Raw genomic sequence first — 21,752 nt, 5'->3', positions numbered from 1 at the left:
ACCATCAGGAATCGCTTGGCAGCAGATCTCCAACTGATGGCAGCCCAGTGGAAATGTGCGCATGTCATCCCATGCTACAGGAAGGGTGATAAACATACACCTGGAAACTACAGACACATCTCTCTGCTGTGTATTATGTCAAAAGTGATGGAGAAGCTTGTTAGTAAGAAAATGTGGAAACAACTGGATGAACATCATCTGATCTCCCCTCAGCAGTTTAGTTTCAGGCCTGGTCACTCTACATCAGATGCTTTGACATACGTCTCCCAATGTCTTGCCAAATCACTCAACAACAGAGAAGAAGCACGGGTGGTCTGCCTTGACATCAGCAGAGGTTTTGACCGTGTATGGCACCTTGGTCTGCTTGAGAAACTTTCTGCACTAGGGTTTTCAGGTACTCTTCATGCTTGGCTGACGGACTATCTCAAAGATAGATCACTGAAGGTCGTCCTGAATGGAAGGGAGTCTGGATCGAAAAAAAAAATCAATGCTGGGGTACCTCAGGGCTCCATACTAGGCCCCTTCTGTTTATCATCTTCATTGACGACATATCACAAGATCTGAACAATCAGTCCATCTTGTACGTAGATGATGCTACCATTATGTCCTTCATCAAATCCAGAGAAGGTAGACTTCCTGCTGCAGCATCTCTCGACCAGGATTTGGCCAAGATAGAGACATGGGCTAAGACATGGAATTTCCTGTTTGGTGCTGCCAAATGTAATACCACTACCATCTCCAACCGGAGAGATGCTGATGGCAACCATCCACCACTTCACTTTTTCGGTGTAACTCTTGAAGAAGCTGACAGCGTAGACCTTCTAGGTCTTACATTGAATAACAACTTGTCCTGGAACCAAGTAGTTACCAAAATCTCTAAGACAGCCGGTCAGCGACCGGGACTCCTCAGAAGAGCTTCGCCTTATATTCTACCTGCAGAGAGAGAGAGCCAACATCTACAAGGCCATGATACGATCAAAAATGGAATATGCTAGCAGTGCTTGGACTGGTGCAACTCCCACCTCACTAGCTCAGCCTGACTCCATCCAAAATAAAGCTAAACGTGTCATAGGTCTGCCAACGAATAAGTATAAAGATCATCATATTCAGCCATTGAGTCACCGCAGGGCAGTTGGAGCATCCACCCTCTTCCATCGTATGTTCTACAAGGAGGCCCTTGAGTTATTATGCTAGCTGATGCCAAACATCCATGTCCATGACCCCATGTTGCGGCGGTCTGTGAGATCCCATGTCCTAGCAGTGGAAGTCCCAAAATCAAACCAAGATTTCTACCATCTACAGGCCAATTATGGAATTCTCTTCCTGCCCAAATTCCAGCCATTAGATCGAGGGCCAGCTTCAGCAGGGAGGGTAATCGCTTTCTTGGTGCTTCCTCGTCAGGAGCTTCTAAATGATTTTTTTTTTGTCTCTGCTGTTAATGCCCAGTTATGCCATGTCGTAAAAAAACATTTTTTAAAAGGTCGTCTGAATATAGATTGCTGGATTGTTGTAAAACTTGGTGGATGTGATTTCCACTGATCCCCTTGTTACATGTATGAATTAAATGTAGACCTATTTCAGAACACACCATATCAATTTGTAAGCGCTCTTTAGCGAAGTCATAGTTCATTGAATTTACAATAGTATGACAAAACAGGCGAAATCAGTAACTTTTTGCACAAGATTTGCAATTTTAAGAGAATTGGCCATTGCTCATTCTAATATAGCTAGTATATGGCCAATATAAGTGTTTTAATTTCATTAAATGACATAAAATTTGAAAACTATTGTAAGAAACACTTGAGGTTTTGATTTTTTTAAACTTATTATGGTCACTTAATGTGCTTGGATAGGTAGTTTTCAACAGATTTACCACATTTGCCTTGCTATAACATTGAATTTCGTTATCTGTTGACCTAATGTGAAAAACTGTTTTTAGGGGGAAGTGTCAGCTTTTGTTCGATACAAACAAATTCTTGATTGGATGAAGGGAACACTTGAGATTTTGGCAAAAACCAATCACAGACGGCTATTTTCCACTAGATCTCACACAGCTCTTGATATGCACTCAACCGTGTAGTATTACACAGACTGCGTGGAGACTAGACTTGCTATCTGGAAATATCTGTGTACTCTGGTGTATCGAGGTGGAAACTGCGCGTAGATGCATTTATAAGAGGTAATTCTATTGTTGGTCGAAGCAACCTAAAAATCGGTTTTCATTATCTAGATCAATATATTATTGAAAAATAACACCTTGATGTTTGCAAAAGTTCATTCTACAAATCGTATACTTTGCAAACTTGCTTAATTTATTGTTGTTAATGAGTTATGTACGTTTTACAAAAGTGTTGTTGTTTCAGCCCTCTTTACAACGTAACTCAAGAACCGCAGCACCTATCAAAGTGCATCTGTGATATTTTAATTCTTCTACACGCTCGTTATGAATTGAGCAATGCAATTTTTGCCAAAGCTCACTACCATTCGTAAGATGCTGTGAACTACCAAATCACAACAGTTAATAACCTTAAGCCTGACAAGCACAAGGGAAAGAATTCCACAAGAGTGTGTGCAAATTGCTTTGCCTTAGCATTGATATTTTTATGCGTTTCTGAGTACCACAGTATACTCTTTGCTTGGCTTCACAGATCACAATCCCATCACCTTAATCCATAGGACGAAGAACAAAAAGCAAAGACTAACAGTTTGACCTTGCAAGGTACAATCTGCACATACTGGGTTATTATTTGATGGAACTTTCCGAATAAAAACAATATTGGCTACAGTTCTCTACGAGAGAAACACTAAAAAATGCGGTTGAAAAAATGCTCTTAAATTAAAGCTGGTAACAGAGATGTAAGTTAGAAAAAATATTATACCTTTTGATACTGAGCAAAGATAATGCAGAATCCAAAAAAGGTGATGTGATGGATTTATTTCGGCAAGTTGCAATTCTAGTAAAAACACACCAGTTCTGTAAAAAAAAAGTACCACAGAGCGGATGGAAGCTGTTCTCAGAAAGAAGTAAATGGTGAAATTTGATATTGTCATCAGTGCAAGGATTGTGTACGCAAAAGATAGGCCAGTTGTCTCCAAGTCTACAGTAGACTTTATGGGACATAAGTGTGTAAAATACTTCAGAGAGGCGTTTGGAACATAATAAGTGAATTTAATCAGCAACAATACATTACAAATTATTGTAAATCATTGGCTGTATGCTTTCATGTTATACTTTTCATTATAGAATTAAATTTTGTTGACAGTTTATTTGTTGCGCATTTGTTCGCGAGCTTAAAAAAGATTGCGGCCTGCGGTCAGCATCTGTGATAGCTAAGTACTAAATGTTGAGTAAAAAGGGACCAGGGGAACAAAAAAGATTAAATTGAGTAATTTTGTATTTGCATTGTGTATATAAACAAGTCTAAAAGGGTCTAATCAGTTCATTGCACAAAAATAACGGGTCAGGTGAGTTTGCTGACGTCACATTTTGCTGCATCATTATTTCGGCTTTAAGAGTACTGTATTACACAGTGTTAACACTTACCAAATAAGAATGGCATATACTTGTACAATGAAGTATTTCAGCCTTCTGTGTGTTTTATTTAGTTACATTGTTGGAATATCAGGTGAGATCAAAATAAATATCAACTCGTTGAAAACTGCTTTAAAAGTATTTCCGTCAGTGAATTAGACCTGTATATAAACTTGATACGTACTAAAATAGTTCGGTGATCCCGGATTGTAGATCCAAACGGAGATTTAGCTGAGATTGACATTTGGACATTCGGATTGAAATTCGGACATTTAGATTGCGTTCTTCTGTCCAATCAAACCTGATATGCCGGGATTCATATACTGACATCATAGATTATATATTAATTCGGCAAATCTGGTATTATTAAAGAGATTGTTTGCCCCATAGAAGTCAGTGCACTTTTATATTTTTATGATTAGGCTTGTGCGTGACTCGACACACGTACATGTGATTATTTCGATGTAAAAACAATCTCGAAACTGAAAAGGACTATAATAGTAAGAACTGTAAAGGACCGCCATGCTCAGAAGTGCCGTTACTTGTTTTGAAAATATTGCTAATTTTGGGGGGTTTAAGTATTATATAAAATAGAGGCCACTTCATCCAGACGCAATGTATATTATTATTGTAGTAGATTATTTTATTAGGAAATTATTGATACTCTGTGATCTCAGATGCAAGTGATTTGATATAATATGCCCCAAAGTGCAAAATTTGACTCGGACCAAGTAGGGGTGGTTGAGAGAGCAGCTAGCTTTGCGCATTCCACAACCACAATCGGAGCCATTTTCGGTGCTGTTATGTGTAAATTTCCCTTTAATAACTGACAATGTTACTGCACGTATTTAGAGCAATTATTACAAGCATATGGTTATTAAATGTGGGCCATCTGAATATTAATAAAGTGTTAGTAGGCCTATATTGTAGGCAGGCCTGAAGCCAGAATATACAGTAAGCCAAAAAATTAAGGTACCAGTTGTGTTCACCCCTGTATATCCTAGATATTCTAAAAGTAGACCTTTATGTGAATTGTAATCATATTTACATTTTTAGCATCAACCACTGAATCAACTACAGGAAAAGAGGCAACCCAGTCTGAATCTATCACCACTGCCAGTGCAGCTGAATCAACTACAGGAGATGAAGTGACTGAAGACTTGACTTCTGCATCATCATATTTGGGTAAAACGTGCCATTTATATTAAAAGTCGGCATAGAACCCCAAAGTTAATTTTAGAAAATAAGAGATTAGATTACCATAAACTGACGGAGCCTTACTTTAGCCAAATTATATTATATATTATCATTATAGAAATATTATATAAATCAAAGTACATTTGACTAATGCTTTTATAATTTGTTTGACTATCGTCTTATTTGTGTATATTGGGCACAGGTTCTTGTCCGAGCGGCAAGTTTCTATGTGACAATGATGTCTGCATTTATGATTATTGGTATTGCGACGGATTTTTTGACTGTGCCGATAAAAGTGATGAACCGACTGGTTGCTACTGTGGAATCAGAGAAATCGTATGCGATGATGGTGGATGCGTCGATGTAAATTCATTGTGTGATGGTAAAGCAGATTGTGATGATGGCAGTGATGAAGCACCCTGTCACCTCACAACCATTGACTTGGAAGATTTAGCGACAACTGATAAACCAGGTAATGTCAAAGAATTGAATTGAATCTCTGAAATTTTTCAGAAAATAAAAGATTAGATTACCATAAACTGACGAAGCCTTTTACATCCCCCCCCCTTCACACATACACACACTTACAACATTAGCCAAATTATATATATATAGATTATAGTAAGATTATATAAATCAACGTACATTTGATTAATGCTTTTATAATTTGTTTGACAATCGTCTTATTTGTGTATATTGAGCACAGGTTCTTGTCCGAGTGACGAGTTTCAATGTAACAATGGTGTGTGCATTAATGATTCTTGGTATTGCGACGGAAGATTTGACTGTTCAGATGAAAGTGATGAACCACCTAGCTGCTGCGGAATCAGAGCAACCGTATGCGATGATGGTGGATGCGTCGATGTAAATTCATTGTGTGATGGTAAAGCAGATTGTGATGATGGCAGTGATGAAGAAACCTGTCACCACACAACCATTGACTTGGACGACTTAGCGACAACTGCTGTACCAGGTAATGTCAAAGAATTGAATTAAATCTCGTCATACCAAAGGGGTGTAGATGTTGTACCAAACCCCCTGATTTATGTTTTTGTGCGTTCAAATGTTTAAATATTATCTGCACTATCGTTTAGCCATGAGCAAATTTTCCCCTATCAACGTTTTTACAGAAGTAGCTTTTTTTATATTAGAATTGGCATTTGGGGTGCAATACCTGAGCGATCCGATATATATGAAAGAAGTTGAAGTACTGTCCTCATAATTATGGTTTAGTGGAATGTTGTTAATAATCATTACACAACACTGATTTAATATTTTTGAATATTTTTTGGTTTAATATTTGGTTACACGTTTTATGCTTAAGAATGCTTCCGCTTTACGTTTCTTTTGTTCGCTTTCAACGCTTTGCCAACCACCTGTCATGTACACCACAGCAGCGTCCGCCAAAATCTAAGTGTTTCTAGAACAGCTTTAGAATAAGAAACATTTTAATGCTAATTTATTGCACATGCGGCCCATACACGATCAATTTGATTGATTAATATTGGGGACCCTAGATGCAGGACTAGATACAAAATAATATTTTTATTGACGGTTGGACAATGAAATCAGTATTATGTTCGTGTCTAGGCCCAACGGGCTGCAACGTTCTTTGTTCTTTTATGTCCGATTTAAGCGCAGACATAATATTGTCAATCAATATTCATGAGAGTGTTCATTCAACGTCCAGTTCGAAATAGGGTGACTTGTGTTTGGCAGTTGCGAAATACATCTGACTGGGCGTTTTTATTACGTAACGCATAACGGCATTGATGTCATCGAATGGCTGCTTAGTGTTGGAATAAAACGCAGATGCTACGTTGAAATATGCTGATTTTACCTCATGTTCATGTCCCAATTTTCAGGACGAAAAAGTCTCATTTTGAAAGTAAATTCATGATATATGGAGGTAGTGATCCTTAAGCTACCAAAATTTATGTTTTTGGGTAACTATAATATTTGAGGAAAAAAAAAATACAATTGAATTTAAGCAGCATGTTAACCTTGGTTTTTAGTCAAAATCAAAAGCGTGCTGTTTGAATTAAGCAGAGACTGGGTAACCTGTGCTAACCATTATTTTTTCAATCACTATGCCCTCTATTGACCTAGATCAGATATTATAGTAGCTGACAGTCTTTGTTCCAGGCACCTTGTTCTCCTTCGTGACGAATGAGCACAATCATTTTCATGACAAATTATTAAAATTTGATATTTTTCACATTTTTGATATATAGCAGTCCTCGAAGTAAATGTTATAAATCTAGTGATATATTCCTAAAGTGTATGTAGCTGGGAGGAAAAGCCGATGATCAATTGAAAATTTTGACCTTTCATATTGAAGATATGGATTTTCCCAAAAAAAAGAAGACCGAATTTTTTTGGGTGTTTTGGGGAAAAATCCATATCTTCAATACGAAAGGTCAAAAGTTTCAATTGATCGTCGGCTTTTCATCCCACCTACATACACTTTAAGTACATATCATCAGATTTATAAAGTTTACTTCGAGTACTGTTAAATATCAAAATGTCAGTTTTAATCATTTGCCATAAAATGTGTATTACATTGCGAATTTCAAAAATCAAAATTATTTGATATCAGAAGAACATTCTTTGTATTCAGAATGCAATTCGATATGTCTGATGTGCTCTAATGTCCCACAATAAATACTGTCCAAACGCTCATACCCCATCCCTTTTTTCTGACTTTCACAGGTGCAACACTGCGGAGTTCTACATCTCAACCATCTACCCAACAAACCGTATTAACAAGAGAAGATGAAGGGACCCAGCCAACATCTACTACTCCACTCAGTCTATCTATATCCACAGGAAAAACAGCGGTAACACAGGATGATTATACCACTCCTCTAAGCCCTACTAAATTATCAACCGAAGAAGAATTAACAGAGCCTGAATCTACCACTCCTGTCAGTCCTGCTAAATCAACTACAGGAGAAGAGGCAACAAAGCCGGAATCTACCACTCCTATCAGTCCTGCTGAATCAACTACAGGAAAAGAGGCAACAAAGCCCGAATCTACCACTCCTGTCAGTCCTGCTGAATCAACTACAGGAAAAGAGGCAACAAAGCCCGAATCTACCACTCCTGTCAGTCCTGTTGAATCAACTACAGGAAAAGAGGTAACAAAGCCTGATTCTACTACTCCTATTAGTCCTGCTGAATCAACTACAGGAGAAGAGGCAACAAAGCCTGATTCTACTACTCCTGTCAGTCCTGTTGAATCAACTACAGGAAAAGAGGCAACAAAGCCCGAATCTACCACTCCTGTCAGTCCTGCTGAATCAACTACAGGAAAAGAGGCAACAAAGCCCGAATCTACCACTCCTGTTAGTCCTGTTGAATCAACTACAGGAAAAGAGGAAACAAAGCCTGATTCTACTACTCCTATCAGTCCTGCTGAATCAACTACAGGAGAAGAGGCAACAAAGCCTGATTCTACTACTCCTGTCAGTCCTGCTGAATCAACTACAGGAAAAGAGGCAACAAAGCCCGAATCTACCACTCCTGTCAGTCCTGCTGAATCAACTACAGGACAAGAGGAAACAAAGCCTGATTCTACTACTCCTGTCAGTCCTGCTGAATCAACTACAGGAGAAGAGGCAACAAAGCCTGATTCTACTACTCCTATCAGTCCTGCTGAATCAACTACAGGAGAAGAGGCAACAAAGCCCGAATCTACCACTCCTGTCAGTCCTGCTGAATCAACTACAGGAAAAGAGGCAACAAAGCCCGAATCTACCACTCCTGTCAGTCCTGCTGAATCAACTACAGGAAAAGAGGCAACAAAGCCCGAATCTACCACTCCTGTCAGTCCTGTTGAATCAACTACAGGAAAAGAGGTAACAAAGCCTGATTCTACTACTCCTATTAGTCCTGCTGAATCAACTACAGGAGAAGAGGCAACAAAGCCTGATTCTACTACTCCTGTCAGTCCTGTTGAATCAACTACAGGAAAAGAGGCAACAAAGCCCGAATCTACCACTCCTGTCAGTCCTGCTGAATCAACTACAGGAAAAGAGGCAACAAAGCCCGAATCTACCACTCCTGTTAGTCCTGTTGAATCAACTACAGGAAAAGAGGAAACAAAGCCTGATTCTACTACTCCTATCAGTCCTGCTGAATCAACTACAGGAGAAGAGGCAACAAAGCCTGATTCTACTACTCCTGTCAGTCCTGTTGAATCAACTACAGGAAAAGAGGCAACAAAGCCCGAATCTACCACTCCTGTCAGTCCTGCTGAATCAACTACAGGACAAGAGGAAACAAAGCCTGATTCTACTACTCCTGTCAGTCCTGCTGAATCAACTACAGGAGAAGAGGCAACAAAGCCTGATTCTACTACTCCTATCAGTCCTGCTGAATCAACTACAGGACAAGAGGAAACAAAGCCTGATTCTACTACTCCTATCAGTCCTGCTGAATCAACTACAGGAGAAGAGGAAACAAAGCCTGATTCTACTACTCCTGTCAGTCCTGTTGAATCAACTACAGGAAAAGAGGCAACAAAGCCCGAATCTACCACTCCTGTCAGTCCTGCTGAATCAACTACAGGACAAGAGGAAACAAAGCCTGATTCTACTACTCCTGTCAGTCCTGCTGAATCAATTACAGGAGAAGAGGAAACAAAGCCTGATTCTACTACTCCTGTCAGTCCTGCTGAATCAACTACAGGAGAAGAGGCAACAAAGCCTGATTCTACTACTCCTATCAGTCCTGCTGAATCAACTACAGGACAAGAGGAAACAAAGCCTGATTCTACTACTCCTATCAGTCCTGCTGAATCAACTACAGGAGAAGAGGCAACAAAGCCTGAATCTACCACTCCTGTCAGTCCTGCTGAATCAACTACAGGAGAAAAGGTAACACAGCCTGAATCTGCCACCCCTACCAGAGTATGGGTGTCCAAACCTGAATCTGCGACGACTCCTGCTGAATCAACTACAGGAGAAACTGGGAAAGTGACTAAAGTGTCATCAACTGTTCCATCTTCAACATGTAAGTAAAGTAATTTTGTTTGATCGGAACGGTACTGTTTCAGGGGCTTAATAGCAAGCGGGTGGACAGGCCCATGGGCCCGAGGGTTCAGGGGCCCCGAGCAAAAGCGAACTTGAAATAAGGGGTTCAGCTTGAGGTTCAGATGGATGAAAGCAGAGCCTCCATGACTGAAATTGTAACACTAACCATACTTTCACTTTCTTGTAAGTGCAGTGTTTTGTCAACACTTAAGCGGTAGGGTGGTTTGTCCTGTTGTACCAGATCTTGATGGGCCCCTGTAAGATTCGCCATAAGGCTCTACAATAAAAAATTATACGCAACAATTTCATGTTCACTTTAAATGTAACATTTACATCTTTGCTGTATTTACAATAGAAGCAAGAGGCCCCTGGTATGTCGAAAAATCAAATCAAGACAAATGTGAAATAGTTACCACGGATATATAATGATGAATCTTAACACAAGGGAAGTATTGTAATCCGGATTACTTACTTTCTTGTAATTTTACTACATGTACTTCAATGGGATATTATTTGGTGGTGTGCCTCCAAATAACACAGCAAGCTTATAAAGCGTCCGTCGTATATTTTGGGAGAATCGCGATACCGTCCACCACTATTATAGGTCACGGTGAATGGTCAATCTTAGACGTCTAAGAAATCTTAGACGTGTAAAATTTTAAGCGTGTAAAATCTTAGGCGTCTAAATTGGCCACTAATTGAATATGCTTAAGATGATCGGTTGTTTGTGATTTCTGGCTCTGTGATTCGTCGATTTAAGTTTGCCGCGAAACTCTCAGACGTCTAATATTGCATCTTAGACGTCTAAGATTCATCTTAGGCGTGTAAGGTTAGGCGTATTATCTTACGTATATTTTGAAGGTATCCGCCATCCATACCGAGGCTCTTGCCACGCCCATGTACTGTTTGAATTGAGGCTGAATCACATTGAAAAATGATACGTGTAAACATCAACGTTTTGAATTATCAATAAAGCATTGAGAATAACACTTATTCCACAAAAGTTATCACTCAGAACGCTACTGACCATCCTCTATTGTTATGCATAGTCGTGCTAAAAGTCGATCGATACATGTTGAAATCAGAACAATTTAGAGATATACCTTTTTGCTTTGTATTTTTTTCGCTCAAATAAAAAACAATAATTTTTTTCAAGTAATGTCGGATAAAAACATGGTGCTTGGATATACCTTTAAAAAATCGCAGTATCAATATTAGGCATGAAATTGTGTCTTTGAGGTTTATTTTTTAACCTTTAAACGCGAAAATGTCTCAAATAATTCCAAAAGTGTATGTATGTTATCAAGCACTATTTTATCAGTCTAAATCCGTTGCGGTTCGACAGTGAACCTCATTGTAAGGCCAAATAAAAAAGAAAATATGTCTCTGACACATTTGGTAAAAAGGCTAAGTGCTATGCGTTTTTTTTTTTTTTTTTTTTTTAAGAATATGGGATATGAGATATGCTATATTTATGTACTTTTTGATATTCAAATACAGAAACATAGTAATATATAGGCCTACACAATGAATAGTTTTGTTTATCTCTTTTACAATCATGGCGGAATGTGTACAAAAAACAACAACCAAACTGCAAAAAAAGGCAAAATTGGATCGCTATACATACTGAAAAAATGAAAATAGGGGCAAAAAATAAATAAATAAAATTACGGCCAACGCATTGGATTTCACATAGCAATGCGCGCGGGTGTCTGAGACAAACATTCTTTTTTTCTTGGCCTTAAGTACTGTTTAAAAAAAAAAAAATTTAACGATATGTTATAATATAATTATACTAAAATTTCCCCAATGTATATGTGGTGTAACGGTAAGTATCTTGGACTGCCACGGAAGTTCAATTCCCACCTCCGGCAATAATAATTTTTTCTTCACATTCATTTTGAAAATGTATACATTGCACTGGGAAATATATTTTGTGCATATTTTTCTGTAACGGGGCCAATAGAGCTAAAAACGCACCTCGCATTAGGAAACGAATTTGGAGAAAACCTTCTGTTAATAAAATACTATGCTGAGCCACCAGCCTGGGTGGCTCACGCTCCAGTAATTTCAGATGATTGAGCTCAGTAATACATCAAAGAATGTCTTCCAATTCATGAAAACAAATAGATAATCAGCTTATCGGATTAAAAGTTTAGAGGGAAGGTATTGCTGCTCAGCGAGTGTTTGCAATTATCAGAAGATTTTCTCCAAATTCATTCTCTAATGGGCTTGGGGCGTCAAGCATCCAGGCAGTGTTGTGTCATATTGTCTGTTTTGTTTACGCTATTGGCTGTTGCCGCTTCTTTTTCCGCTTTTTTCTGCTTCAAGTATTAGGAAAAGTTATTCAGAATCTGCCGGATGCCAAGAAAGCAAATTTGAGCAAATTGAGTTATTGAGGTCTAAGGTCACATGGACATTTAAATGCTTTGATCAAGTTATAAAATATCACACATCTGGTCCTAAGGAATAAAAAAAAGTCAATGGTCATATATCTCCAGGATGCCTAATTAATGATGTAATAATGTTCCAACAACTCTATAGAGTATAATATAACCTTGACAATTCAGAGGTCATAACATTAAATCTAGATTCTGTTCATGTAGCTATATTTTTTTCTCTTGTCATGACGGACAATTTGAGACTATTCTAATTGTAATTCGAGCATTTTGAATTGTTACTTCTCTACAATTTTGATTTTTCCCTTTGACTTATATCTCATTAATTAGATATTCTAGAGATATATGAGCATTGACTAGTTTACTCCTTAGAACTAAAGGAAGAACTTGTGGTATTGCATAACGTGATTAGATAATCATACTGCAGTTACTGTCCGTTTTCCTATACACAATACACAGTGCTCTCACCATTGACGCGTGACCTCTACAAATAGCGTACGTTAGTATATTGCATTTGCCTAGTTAACATCACTGTGTGAAAAATAACCGGCCAATATTTAAAGTATTCTCCAAATTTCTAGCAAATATATTTCTCTAACATGACCTAAAATTACAGCTAGGTTAGATGCATACTGCAGTTACTGTCCGTTTTCCTATACACAATACACAGTGCTCTCACCATTGACGCGTGACCTCTACAAACAGTGTATGTTATAGGTATATGGGCATTGCCTAGTTAACATCACTGTGTGAAAAATAACCAGCCAATATTTAAACTATTCTCCAAACTTCAAGCAAATATATTTCTCTAACATGACCTAAAATTACAGCTAGGTTAGATGTTCAGAAGGGGTCGCACTTTCGTAGAATATGAGTGAGGGCAAAGCATAGCTAGCTCATAGCTAGCCAACTCCCCGTGTTAATTGAATGGAGATTTGACCGAAAATATTGAGCTATATTGGTAACGGACCGCTCCGTTCTGAAGGATGCCACCAAAAAACGGTACAAGCTACATTTAAAGTATTCTATGAAATTCTAGAAAACATAGTTTTGTAACATGTCCTAAATATTTAGCTAATTTAGGTGTTTGGAAATAGTCGCACTTTTGTGTTTTAGGAAGGATATGTAAACGACAGATAACACCAAAAATATGAAGAAATTATTTCCAAACATTGTTAAGTCAACAATCATTATGTTGCTCATTTTCAAGAATGCTGGTTAACAAAAAGCAGGCCATTGTCTCATTTCGTGAACAAAGCTCTACATACCATTGTTTCCTTGCGTTTCCTTTATAATCGGTTACTCAACCGAAGCTGTATTATAGCAGCTTATTGCGATACCGCACATATAAAACAGACACATGTGCACAGCCAGAGAAGATCCGATTTAATCAGTTGAGCTGTTTCAATGAGTGTTATCTTGGTTAAATAGCTTTTAATGGGGTTTAAGTCCTGCAAAGGTCGAGGTGAATTCTACTGTAGACATGACTGCATCATGTTTCAAATGTAATCCCCCATGTGACCTTTGACCTAAATAACTCAATTTACTCAATGATGCCTTCTTGGCACCCGGCGAATTCTGAATCTATATGCCCTTAGCTTTTACTTAAAGTAACAAAAATGCATTGATTTGCAACTAACACCCATGAGGCTATTTATCTTCAGCTAATTATACGGTATATTCAGTTAGAGCTTTTCCCAAAAATGTCACCATTCTTCTTGTATCATCAGAAAACACTCTTCTGCACCTCACATCACATTAATCATTGTGTGGGTTTTGAATGTCTTTTCAGACATTTCTGTTCCTTTTTAGCTCTTGTGCTTTACATCCCCTGACATGTGTCTGCTGTTTCAATTGGTGAAAATGTGACACTTTTTAGAACATCGATATTAGACTTGATAAAGGGTATCAGTAAACTTGTATGGTGGTGCTTTTTAAGTTCTTTCAATAAGCTACAAGAAATCCAAATCTGAATGTTCAACACAAGAACATTCAGGACTTATTACATGAACTTTTTTTAGGTTATTATCCAAATTAATAGTTTAACTTGTATTGGGTTTTATCTACAGACAATGGATCAACAACAGAAAATTTGACGACAATGACACAACTTACAACTCTTACCAATCCTGTCATTCCTGCTGAATCAACTACAGGAGAAGGAGTAACACAGCCTCAATATACTACTCCTGTCAGTTCAGCTGAATCAACTACAGGAGAAGAGGTAAAACAGCCTCAATCTGCCACTCATGTCAGTTCTGCTGAATCAACTACAGGAAAAGAGGTAACACAGCCTCAATCTACCACTCGTGTCAGTTCTGCTGAATCAACTACAGGAGAAGCGGTAACCCAGCCTGAATCATCTATTTCTGTAAGTCCAACTGAAGCAACAACAGGAGAAGGGGTAATCCCGTCTGGATCTACCACTCTTGTCAGTCCTGCTGAATCAACTACAGGAGAAAGGGTAACCCAGCCTGAATCCACCACTCCTGTCAGTCCTGCTGAATTAACTACAGGAGAAGAGGTAACACAGCCTGAATCCACCAATCCTGTCAGTCCTGCTGAATCAACCACAGGAGAAGAGGTAACACAGCTTGAATCTACCACTCATGTCAGTTCTGCTGAATCAACTACAGGAGAAGAGGTAACACAGCCTTTATCTACTACTCGTGTCGGTTCTGCTGAATCAACTACAGGAGAAGCGTTAACACAGCCTGAATCATCTATTTCTGTAATTCCAACTGAACCAACAACAGGAGAAGGGGTAACACAGCCTGTATATACCACTCCTGTCAGTCCTGCTGAATCAACTACAGGAGAAGAGATAACACAGCCTGAATCCACCAATCCTGTCAGTCCTGCTGAATCAACTACAGGAGAAGATGTAACACAGCCTCAATCTACCACTCCTTTCAGTCCAACTGAACCAACTTCAGGAGAAGAGATAACCCTGTTTAAATTTACCACTCCTGTCAGTCCTACTGAATCAACGACAGAAGAAGAGGCATCCCATTCTGAATATATAACTACTGCCAGTACAGCTGCACCAACTACACTAGAAGAAGTGACTGGAGGCTTGACATCTGCATCATCAACGCAAGGTATAATTATTGAGAACTTGTTATGCTTCATATTAATTCTTGGTCAAGGATATAGGAGGAGGAAAAACTCCTCTGCATTTGAATATTAGAAGCAAAAAAATCAAAACCGACTGTGATGTTTCCTTTCACTCTCAATGTATTATTACATAGCACATGCTGCTTCTTCAATCATCTTCTTCCACCAGAAATATGCAGTAAATAAAAAAGATTCAAAGTAAAGTATACTTTTAAAAATAGTGCGTACATATCTTTGACGGTTCTGTTGAACATACCATACTGCAGTTACTGTCCGTTTTCCTATACACAATACACAGTGCTCTCACCATTGACGCGCGACCTTTACAAATAGTGTATCTTGGAAGTATATGCATTTGCCTAGTTAACATCACTGTGTAAAAAATAACCGGCCAATATTTAAAGTATTCTCCAAACTTCTAGCAAATATATTTCTCTAACATGACCTAAAATTACAGCTAGGCTAGATGTTCAGAAATAGTCGCACTTTGGTAAAATATGAGTGAGGGTAAGGCATAGCTAGTTCATAGCTAGTTCATAGCTAGCCAACTCCCCGTGTAAATTGAATGGAGATTTGACCGAAAATATTGGTAATGGACCGCTCAGTTTTGAAGGATGCCACAAAAAAACGGTACAAGCTACATTTAAAGTATTCTACGAAATTTTAGAAAATATAGTTTTGTAACATGTCCTAAATTTTTAGCTAATTTAGGTGTTTGGAAATAGTCGCACTTTTGTGTTTCAGGAAGGATATGTAAACGTCAGATAACACCAAAAATATGAAGAAATTATTTCCAAACCGTGTTAAGTCAACAATCATTATGTTGCTCATTTTCAAGAATGCTGGTTAACAAAAAGCAGACCATTGTCTCATTTCGTGAACAAAGGTCCACATACCATTGTTTCCTTGTGTTTCCTTTATAATCGGTTACCCAACTGAAATTATAATACCAGCTCATTGCGATACCGCAGATGTAAAACAGACACATGTGCACAACCAGAGAAGATCTGATTTAATCCGTTGAGCTGTTTTCAATGAGTGTTATCTATAGCTTTTAATGAGGTTTAAGTCCTGCAAAGATCGTGGTGAATTCTACTGTAGACATGACTGCATCATGCCACCTTTATTGGTCTTGTTTTGAGTAGGCAATGGATGTACATATGCATCCCAATATGGATCCTGAGGGTCTCACGAGTTTCTCTTATTAAATGCCGCATTATCATTCAGCAGTCACAGCGAATGACAGAAAAATCACAGTGAATATGCTGATCAAACGCAAGTAGCGAACGTTCCAAACGATTTGATGCTGGTACCGATTTGATGCGGGCGACGTGTGATCGGTAATCGCTCCTCCGATCAAGCGACGGATGTAAGCATGAAAAGTGTCAAAAAAGTAGATTTATGTACAGTATACCTAAGAAAATAGTAATTGCAATCTTTACATATTTATTGTATTTTATTATTACATTTTGTTTATTTGCCTGTTGCCGTGTTTGTTTTTAATCTAACCTTGAAAAAACTTTGAATTATGATTTATAATTATTACCTAAAGTAATAAATTAGGCAATAAATGCCTAGGACATGAAATGAACATGATAAAGTTAGAGTAGTGGCTGTCCAAATATCGAGGTGATATTTTATTGCTCTTTTATTTCCTACTCAGATCCAACTATTATATATGAAGCATGGTTAGAAGTATACCGTACGGAGCTTCAAGTGGTTTGGCCTCGTAATATACCGGCAGATGGCTTTCATATTGAATATAAATTGCATGAAACTGATATATGGAATGACACATATGCCGAGGCAAATGAAACAACGGCAACGTTGAAAGATCTAACACCGAATTCAAAGTACGAGGTCCAAATATCTACTAGGCACAATATCTCTACTGTCATCCCACCAACTGGCATGTCAACTACTGATGCTCCTACCACGACAGGTTTGTGAAATATTTTGAGTTATAGTTTTGGCTCAATGGCGATGTTAAACGTTTTTATGGAGCTGCCCAGGTTAATTACCCAGAAACAAAAACGTTTTAAAAAGCTTAATACGGTTATATTCTGGGTTTTGGTTTTGGAAAAGGGCATAAAAACGCGCTACAACAACATTTTTCAAATGTTGTCAAAATGTTATCGTAATAGATTTTTTGGCAAACGGTTTTTGCAAAATATTTCGTCAACACTTCAATATCTTTATGTTATAATATTTTGCAGTAAGTTTTCAAACAATGTTTTTGAAAGTTATGAAAACGTTTTACACCCTTTATATAATCCGAAATGTAAACCTTTTATTGCAAGCTTTTCTAACCTTTTGCGAATAATGGCCAAAACGTTTGGTGTTTTCTGGGTACCTATGTTCACCAGGGTGGTCACATGTGTTTGCCAACACTTTTCGGCTACAAAGGCATCCCATCAGGGTTACTATGGTTTTCAATAGCGATAAATTAGTCACGTGACGAGGACATGGTTTGACCAATGAGGGAAATTACGGGGTAAATATTAAACGACATATAAAATGCATATTCATATATTAAAATTTTTGTATGTTGTAATCATAAAATGCCGACTCATCAGTATTCTCTTAAATTAATCGATTGAAGTATTTCAATCTTTTGACGTCAATCCAAAATGCCAATTGAACTCTTTCCTTAGACTGATAGGGTTACTCCAAACGGCAAACGTTGCATATGGTTGGAATGAGATTCAAACTGAAACTGAAATGTTCAATCTTTTATTTAATTGGAAAGGATTTGTCCCTAATTGCAATCAGCAAAAGATTGAAAAACAATAAAGATCAATCATTTCGACTGAAAGATTTGGTCCTCAATTACAATCGCTATAAGATTGAGAACCACTCTCTTAGATTAAAGATATTGCATATTCAAATCCTTTCACTGAATATTCAGCATGAAGTCGAGAAGGATTTGTCCATAATTACAATCAGCAACAGATTGAAAAAACCAATCTTTTCGATATAATAGTCTAACAATCAGTAAAGTTAAGAGAGTACACAACAGTGTATGCAATATATACATGTATATTGGTCCAGTTAACACTGGTTACTTCCCGACACAATTGATCAGTTTCTACTGGTTACTAGTATGAGAATTTGGTGCATTCCCGGATATTGCATTCTTGTACTTGGAGCTTGTGTTGGGAAGGGGGCATTTTAGAAAGGTCCCCCTTACAACTACTGCCCTATCCCACTTCCTTCGACAATGCAACTGATGTGCAACAAGAATTTAGATCAGCAATAATTCCGGGATTACTGCCTGAATCACTTTACAAGGTTACAATGGCTGCTGTGTCCAAATCTCGCAGCTGATATTTTATTTATTTCTTACTCAGTCTCAAATGTTATATATGAAGGATGGCTAAAAGCACAGCAAACGACATTTCAAGTGGATTGGACCTGGCCATCAGAGTTTCGGGTAAATGGATTTCAGATTGAATATAGATTATCAGGAACTGATACTTGGAATGTCATATATGCACAGGCAGATGAAAGAATGACAAGGTTGGAAGGGTTAACCAGTGGGGAAATGTATGAAGTACGGATATCTTTTATTCAAGGTTTGTGAAATATTTCAGTTATATTTTGGGTTCACCGGCTTTGTTACAAGTTGCTTTAAAGTGGCCGGTTCTGCTAGTTGCCCAGGTTCACAAGGGTAACAATCCCCGTGGGTTTTTAGCAATTTCTGTGTTTAAATCATTTATAATAATACGATATTACAAAAATGCAGAGGAAAACGAAAGAATGTTATCATATGAAGGACTAACCAGTGGATTGTATGACACATACGGATATATATTATTCCACATGTCGTCACTGTCATGCCAACTATATAGTCTCGACAGTTTCAGGTTTTTGAAATATTTGAGTAACAGTTTTGGCTCAGTGGCTTTGTTACAAGGTTCTGTGAAGAGGCCGGTTCCGTTATAGTTCACTAAGGTGGTCCCTACGTGTTGTCCAGAACTTGGTGTTAAAATATTGATAACAATGCAATAATTTGCAGCTAAGATCAGTATGATATTAAAACACTGCTTTTGATAATAAAGACAATCCATATTCAGTTCCAAATACAGAAAAGACCGTCTTTTCGTGCAAAAAATTCTTCTTCTTTACCCTTATAATTTTTATTTTATTTTCCTTTCTTTCTCTATATAATAAACCAAATTGTTATCACTTTTGTGGAAAATATTACTATATTTTGCATTATTCAGTCGTCGTTTTACTTATTTCAACAGGTTCCGACTGATTGTTCAGACCCCGAATTAAATGACACTGCCGCATAGAGGACTTCAATCCAGCTAAAAGTACATTATTTTTTTTATACCCTAACGTATTAGCCAGGCAAAAGAATATTTCACTTAGTCCTTAGAAATCCATGTAGTGAAAAGAGGCTTAATTTCAATTATTTTAAGGTATGAAAATATTATAAGGTCCAAAGTCACAAGTTTGAGAAAGTAGTAACTAGTTTGGCGTCTATAACCAGTGGGGGAGGGGGGGGGGCAAATCAACAAATTTTGATTTGCCGAAGTTCTGCAAAAAGTTTTGGGGTTTTACGGAGGAAACCGGGGGACATAAATAAGCAATTTCATCTATTTAGAAATTTAAGGTAGCTTGTAATGGTGAATGAACAAAGATTGTCATGGAATATCAATTTGGCCGCACTGCTCATTTTGTTAGAAACCTTCAGTCCTTTTTGTATGATATCCTTGCAGCATTTCCTTTTCTGAAATTTTTTAAGTTCATGTACTTGTCGTTGTTTCGTTTAAAGATAAATACAAAACAATGTATAAAATTTCCCACTTGAACCTTACTGTCCATGTAAGGTCTTTTAGTATGATGTTATGAGGACCTCGTAGTAATTCAGTGTAGTGAAAACAATAACCCGGTTTAGTAAGTTTCAAGTTGAGAAAAACAAATTGCTAGATTTACCTGGATTATTACTGTACTGACCGCTAAGTGCACACAATTAGCGTAACTCCTGAGTAAGCTACTGAAATTTAGTTTAGTAATTTGGCGAGTAGCTGGCGATTTTGTGACTTCCATCTGCGCAATTAAGTTGCTACGAGTAAATTCTTAAAGTTATGCCGCAACTATTGTTATTTACTATTTACTCTGCAACCTACCCTTCATATTTTCAGGAGTCAGTTGTCGAGTAAACAAATCGATTCAAAGTCAATTTAGTTTGGTTACATAATTTGATTCCTTATTTAGCTATTAATTTCAAACAATGAGACCAATTGATGCAAGGAATTATAAGCTAGTAAGGAATCATTGATATGATAAAATGATGAGATCCAGGCTGCCACTATGCGGTGTCAACAAAGGATTCATTTTTTAACAGACATGTAAATGTCTGATAACAAAATAGTAAAGCCATTGGTCCCGTGTACAGAAAGAATCATCCATGTGCACGTTAAGAGTAATACACCCTGGCCAATTTGTGCCTATTTTTGCATTTTCTCAAAAATTATAGCGCATTGGTGACAAGTAAGATATGTATATAAAAGGGCAAGAACTACAACTACTGCACTGAAAATTCAGCAACTCAAGGCAAGTAGTTATTGATTTATTGATCAAATATTAGTTTTCCCTCATTATTGACTGTAACTCAACAACTGTTGTCTGTGTTGAAATAAAATTTCCAGTGCAGTAGTTGTAGTCCTTGCCCTATAATATACATATCTTACTTGTCACCAATGCGCTATAATTTTTGAGAAAAATGCAAAAATAGGCACCAAATTGGGCAGGGTGTAGTATCCCTTAAGTGTCCGAGCTGTTCGAAAAGAGAAGGGGAGCATCCCCGGTTCTGATATCTGCAATCAATCCTAGGTTCCAGGATCGTGCATGGGTATGTGCACGTAAACCCCGTGCAATATAAAAATTGATGTACATCACGTGAATAGAAAGAAGAAGAAATTGAAAGAAGAAAGAAGAAGAAATTTTAAGTGTGTAATATTGTTGTAATAAGTGGCAAAAACTCTTTTCATACACTGAAATAAAATATTGCAAACATGGCTTTAAGCTTGTATTTGGCCAAAGGTTAAATCAATAATTAGTTTTTTTCAAAATGTCATAATTGAAATATTGCCGACATTTTCTCATATATCAATATTAATGTGTTTTAAATCTTTAACTGTTTTATTACTTGTGAAATTTGTATATATTGAATTGAAATACTAATGGTGAATTTTCTTATTGTGTATAAAATCTATAAGGTGTCGGTCACCCACCTTTGTATTTTTCTGGGGCCAGAGAGCACATCAGACACACCAAATTGCATTCTAAATACAAGGAATGTCCTTCTGAAATCAAATCATTTTAATTTTGTTGAAATTCGCGATATAATACAAATTTTATGGCAAAATATTAAAAATTGACATTGGTCATATTTAAAAGTCCTCGAAGTAAACTTTATAAATCTAATGATATTTACTTAAAGAGTATGTAGCTAGGAGG

The 21,752-nt window shown here is 37.4% G+C and overlaps 1 protein-coding gene and 1 long non-coding RNA gene across 2 annotated transcripts; both read left to right on the top strand.

Moving 5' to 3' along the window:
• The first annotated feature begins 3,553 nt into the window (after positions 1–3,553).
• On the top strand, positions 3,554–15,354 carry LOC140160178 (uncharacterized). The gene is made up of 6 exons (XM_072183458.1): positions 3,554–3,626; positions 4,589–4,717; positions 4,932–5,201; positions 7,442–9,745; positions 14,234–14,659; positions 15,041–15,354. Exons 1-6 carry the CDS (start codon positions 3,554–3,556, stop codon positions 15,352–15,354), a joined length of 3,516 nt encoding a protein of 1,171 aa, XP_072039559.1.
• A 1,618-nt stretch (positions 15,355–16,972) lies between these two features.
• On the top strand, positions 16,973–19,776 carry LOC140166250 (uncharacterized). The gene is made up of 3 exons (XR_011860836.1): positions 16,973–17,223; positions 18,632–18,856; positions 19,532–19,776. It is a non-coding gene; the product is annotated as an uncharacterized lncRNA (long non-coding RNA).
• The last annotated feature ends 1,976 nt before the right edge of the window (positions 19,777–21,752 follow it).

The sequence above is a fragment of the Amphiura filiformis genome, chromosome 1 (genome assembly GCF_039555335.1).
Source record: "Amphiura filiformis chromosome 1, Afil_fr2py, whole genome shotgun sequence".
Classification (NCBI taxonomy): domain Eukaryota; kingdom Metazoa; phylum Echinodermata; class Ophiuroidea; order Amphilepidida; family Amphiuridae; genus Amphiura; species Amphiura filiformis.
The sequence above is the reverse complement of the archived record's forward strand: the minus strand, read 5'-3'. Positions and strand labels throughout refer to the sequence as shown.

Bases quoted from the DNA above. Each gene is read 5' to 3' on its own strand.
- LOC140160178 (XM_072183458.1), top strand. From the start codon at position 3,554: ATGGCATATACTTGTACAATGAAGTATTTCAGCCTTCTGTGTGTTTTA. The intron at 4,718-4,931 runs GTAAAACGTGCC...TATTGGGCACAG, and splicing joins TTCTGCATCATCATATTTGG to GTTCTTGTCCGAGCGGCAAG. The intron at 14,660-15,040 runs GTCCTGCTGAAT...AATCAACTACAG, and splicing joins TGAATCCACCACTCCTGTCA to GAGAAGATGTAACACAGCCT.